The 4,599-nt window shown below is 46.3% G+C and overlaps 1 protein-coding gene across 1 annotated transcript; it reads right to left on the minus strand.

The window, feature by feature from the left end:
* Positions 1 to 2,093: 2,093 nt before the first annotated feature.
* RAP2C (RAP2C, member of RAS oncogene family) lies at positions 2,094 to 4,593 on the minus strand. Its single transcript, XM_009075566.1, has 2 exons — positions 4,342 to 4,593; positions 2,094 to 2,534 (listed from the first exon to the last, which is right to left on the minus strand). Exons 1-2 carry the CDS (start codon positions 4,414 to 4,416, stop codon positions 2,256 to 2,258), a joined length of 354 nt encoding a protein of 117 aa, XP_009073814.1. The 5' UTR covers positions 4,417 to 4,593; the 3' UTR covers positions 2,094 to 2,255.
* Between the last annotated feature and the right edge of the window lie 6 nt (positions 4,594 to 4,599).

Consider the following 4,599-nt stretch of genomic DNA (forward strand, 5'->3'; position numbering starts at 1 on the left):
AAGTTCCAGACATGGCAAGATCTGTAACTGAAGAGGAAGCAGCTCAGGAAGGAACACCTTGCTTGGCACAAGTGACAAGACTACACCGGGCAGAGGCAGCATTCCCTGGGTGTAAGGAAGATTGTGCTGCTAGAGGCCTGGTGTGACAGTAAGCTAGGCAGAATGAAGGGCAGGAAATATGTATTACAAAAGCTTAAGATCTTCTATTTCAAGAGGTCACAAAGACATGAATACAGATGTTTCTTCTGAAGCAAGAACACGCTCAGGAAACTCATCAAATCTAGGCATAACTTAGGATTCAAAGGAATAACATGTGGCCCTGCCCCTACCTAAATTTCACCTTTGAGATTAAACTTGCTGTTTAGTGCTAAATCCAGAAGCAAAGAGGTTACAAAAAAAGCCTCCCTTAGAAGCAACCAATTCTGGAACTATAAATTTCAAGGATAAAAGGCTTGATTTTGTCAGAGTTGAAGACAGTAACCTGCACAAGATGAACGACTAGTAACCCAGGGGATTGCCATACCCTTTGGCATGATACTTCAAACCCACATAATCCTGTTTGTGAAGCTGCCTTAGAAACAGCTCAAACACTGTCATTATTAAACACAATTCAGAATATTAACCCCGCAGCACTCCATTAAAAAGCAGTAATTCCTTTGATTCATCCCTTCCTAGAACCCTATAGGCTCTGCAAGTGTGCAAGGAAACAGTTTATTTGTATTTTCCTCTGCTCCAATATAAGCAGTTTGCTCACCTTTCAGCAAGCAAATCTCAAACTTACATATCCCTCTTACATGTTGACAGCACCTTTACCTAATTTCACAGAACTGGAGATAAAAACATCATTTATTATCTGTATCATGACAGCACTAGGGCCAGGAGCATCTCAAATTTTACATTCACAAAGCACTTGATAACAATCTCAAAGACAAGCTTTGAGACTTCACTCTCTGACCCTGCACTCAAGATTAAAGAGGATACATGGTCCAAAGCTTCCAGTAATAATCTATTTTCTCTCTTGTCACTCAGACACAGAAAGCTCCTTTGAGTCAAGCAAGAGTTACTAACATGGCAGTCAGAGCCTGAGCCTCAAGCAGTGCAGCTGTCAAGAGGGGCAGTTCTTTCCCCTGAATTTTCGAGTCCTCCCTCATTCCTACACTTGTCCTCATAGATCACAAGTTGTTTGCCAAGGCAGGTCCAACAGACAACTGGAGGTCTGACAGACCAGCTGGCTGCACACAGAGTCCCAGTGGTGTAGTAGAGCTCTGTGCAGGAACATGGATTTGAGCCAATGGTGAAACCAGATCTGCAACAGCTACAGGGAAAAACAAGAGCAGGGGGTCCCAGAACCACCTCCCAGGAATGACAGCACTGCAGTGCACAGGGCAGGAACAACCCATTGACACAATCAGGTAAAAAGGTACTGAAAAAGATCATCACATGTGGGAAGGGCCAAAGCAGCTGTCCCTAAGGAAAAAACTGAAAACCAAACACCTGGCACAGGGGAAGCTTTCCAGAGGCCCCTCTGAGCACTGCACTCTTGTCACACCTCTTATGAGTCACTGGGAAAGGAGAGCTGTGCATGGGAGGCCATTTTACAGTATGTTCTCTGCTCTGGAAGTTCCAGACGAAGAGCACTTTGTGCATGCCCTTGACTAGTATATCTAGGCTTCAAGCCATTTCTCACCTGCAGGGTGGTTCTCTTCTGAGAGAAACTTATTCCACTGATAAGGCAGAAGTACTCGAAGTACTAATGTACTCTAAGTACATTCAGTTTCTGTACCACAGCATTTTATTTCTTTGAGACAAGCTCAAAGTCTTCTCAGCAAAACCATTGGGAAAGCTGGTCACAATAAACCCACTGAACTCCCATTAATTTGGAAGTAATTTAGATACCAAATACAAGAATAAACCCATCACAAAACATCAACAAGGATAACGTAATGTCAAACGCAGCACCAAGAGGTGCAGGTGAGACCACACAACTGGTGTCACTGTAAAATTACTGCCCATAAAGGCAGCATTGCCTGACTAACCCCACTGAGGTAACACAAGAAGTCCATCTGACTCAAAAACCCATGTGCACAAGCTCCCATGTCTTTTGGAGGAAAGCTGCCCCCAGGTCAGACTGCTTAATTTCAGACTCCCCATCACACTTTCCTTACTCAAGCAGCATGTTTGTGCACCTCAGTTAGTTGTGACTGTTCCACCAACCTGCTCTGTATGGCCATGGTTGAGGTTTTTCTTTACTTCTCTCACTGGACGATGCAAGTTGTACAACACTGATCCTGTTTCTCAGGCAGGGAGGCATAGTTCATTTGCCTGACGATCTCAGCAAACAGTTCATCCACCATTGTTTTGCTCTTGGCTGACGTCTCCATGAAGGGACAGCCCCACTCCTGAGCCAGGGCTCTGCCTTCTGCAGATAACACCTCCCTCTCCGACTCCAGATCCACTTTATTCCCCACTAGGATCAGAGGAACTTTCTCGTATCTCTTCACCCGGACAATCTGGTCCCTCATCGGCTTGATGTCCTGATCAAACAATCCAACTGGTTAGTACATACAGTGAATCACATGGAATTGCTACAGAACCACTACAGAGACACATTTTAACAACCCTCACGTGCAACTGAGCATTAAAAATACATCAGAAGACTTATGAAATTCATAGTCACACAGATCTAGAACACCAGAGAAACTCAGGAGAAAGTTTACTATCAGCCACTAATGAAAGTTATTTTGTCTTTTATACAAATGCATGCACATTTTATAGAATTTATGTGCATGTACAAACAAAGTGACTGCTGTGGTCTCAGGCAGTTGGGGTTCAGCTAGAGGAGGACACAGGGTATCACTGCTCTGAAAGCTGGTTTCAGCTTTCTGAAGTTGTCTCTAGCCTAACAACCCGTAACCCTAGCAGGAGTTTGCCATTACACAGACACTTAGGAAGTTTGTGTTTCACTCACAGCTTGAGAAAGCTACAGCCATTTAAATAAAGCCTTCTCACTCCTGGAATGCTTAGAATAATTCATTGTGAACACGTTTAATCACATGTAAGTAACCAAATTAGATGCTGTAAAGAGATTTTATTACCTAGAGATGCGTTTATTCAACCCTGAGCCAACACAGAGAGTTTACACTTGAAAGTCTGAGTCAGCCTCCTCTGCCCCCTGAGTGTTTTAAGTTACTATCAGTACTAGCAAGTCCTACAAATCCTTGCATAGTTCTGAGACAAAACAATTCCAGTGTTTGAAGTTACCCCTGTGCAAAGAACTGCAGAGTGGTTTACACCTACAGCCTTCAGAGCAAACAGGCTACAGACAGGAACAATTAAATATTAACAGGGTGCACTGCTAACTGCATGTCCATTCCTCAGATAACAGGGACCCACTCGTCCCCAAAACAAGGGAAAACAAGAGGAGAAGCACCCCAGTGTCACTGCTGTTATTTTCCAAAGATAAGTTTGCCTTCAGCTTGCACAGAGCTGTTCCGAGGCCTCTGCTAAGATAACACTTGGCCTTCAGCAGCAGCAAACACAGAGTGGGAGTGAGCAAGGTCTTGAAACCAGCTGGAACACACCCAGCCCAGCACACCAAGCCAAGGCAGGAGCTGCAAATCTCTGTGCTGCACACAGTGCTGCTAAACTCACTCACCACCCACAGACAAAGCCTTGCTCCTAAAGGCAGCTTGGACCAGTCACTGGTTGAGATGTTGCCATTTTCTGGAGACTTTTTATGGTAAAAATCAAACCCAGACACACAAATTATGGCACATGGGTGGCTTCTCCTCTCCAGCACCCACCTAGGCTGTGAGAGCATCCAGCTCATGCTGGACAGGAATATACTTTGAGGGGAGGGGATGGAAAATAGCAACTTATTTAACAAGTCACAACTGCATAACTCTCCTCAGGAGAAAGTGCAGGAAAATGCCTTTCGGGAAGGAGTGGGGGTAGAAAAGTACCTTTTGGAAAGTAGTGGGAGTAGTAAAGTGCCTTTTGGGAAGGAGCAGGGGTTCGAAGGGGAAGTCTCGACCTTAACACCAAGTGATTTCTTCACCAGAGGGGATTGCCAAGAGATTTCTGTCGGGGAAGTGGGAGCAGGTCATTGTTCTCCAGCACTGCGTGGGATCTAACAATGGTGGCACCCTGATAAGTACCTGCACAGCCAGCACTTTACACCAGGAAGCAGAGCTGGGAAACGCACTTTCCAGCTGGGCATTTACACTTTTGCCCCTTCGCTGATAAAGAGTTTAAACACACACACACACACGGCTGCCCCTAAAACTTCTCCCCGGGCCCAGCGCCTTCCCCGGGGCAGGACGGGACACCGGGCGCAGTTACCTGGAAGCTCTGCTGGTTGACCAGGCTGTAGACGAGGATGAAGCCCTGCCCGTTCTTGATGTAGAGATCGCGCATGGAAGCGAACTGCTCCGTGCCCGCCGTGTCCAGGATCTCCAGCACCGACGGGGACGAGTCCACCTCGATCTCCTTGCGGTAGAAGTCCTCGATGGTGGGGTCATACTTCTCGATGAAGGAGCCGGTCACGAACTGCACGGTGAGGGCGGACTTGCCCACGCCGCCCGAGCCCAGCACCACCAC

Source organism: Acanthisitta chloris, unplaced genomic scaffold, assembly GCF_000695815.1.
Source record: "Acanthisitta chloris isolate BGI_N310 unplaced genomic scaffold, ASM69581v1 scaffold45055, whole genome shotgun sequence".
Taxonomy (NCBI): domain Eukaryota; kingdom Metazoa; phylum Chordata; class Aves; order Passeriformes; family Acanthisittidae; genus Acanthisitta; species Acanthisitta chloris.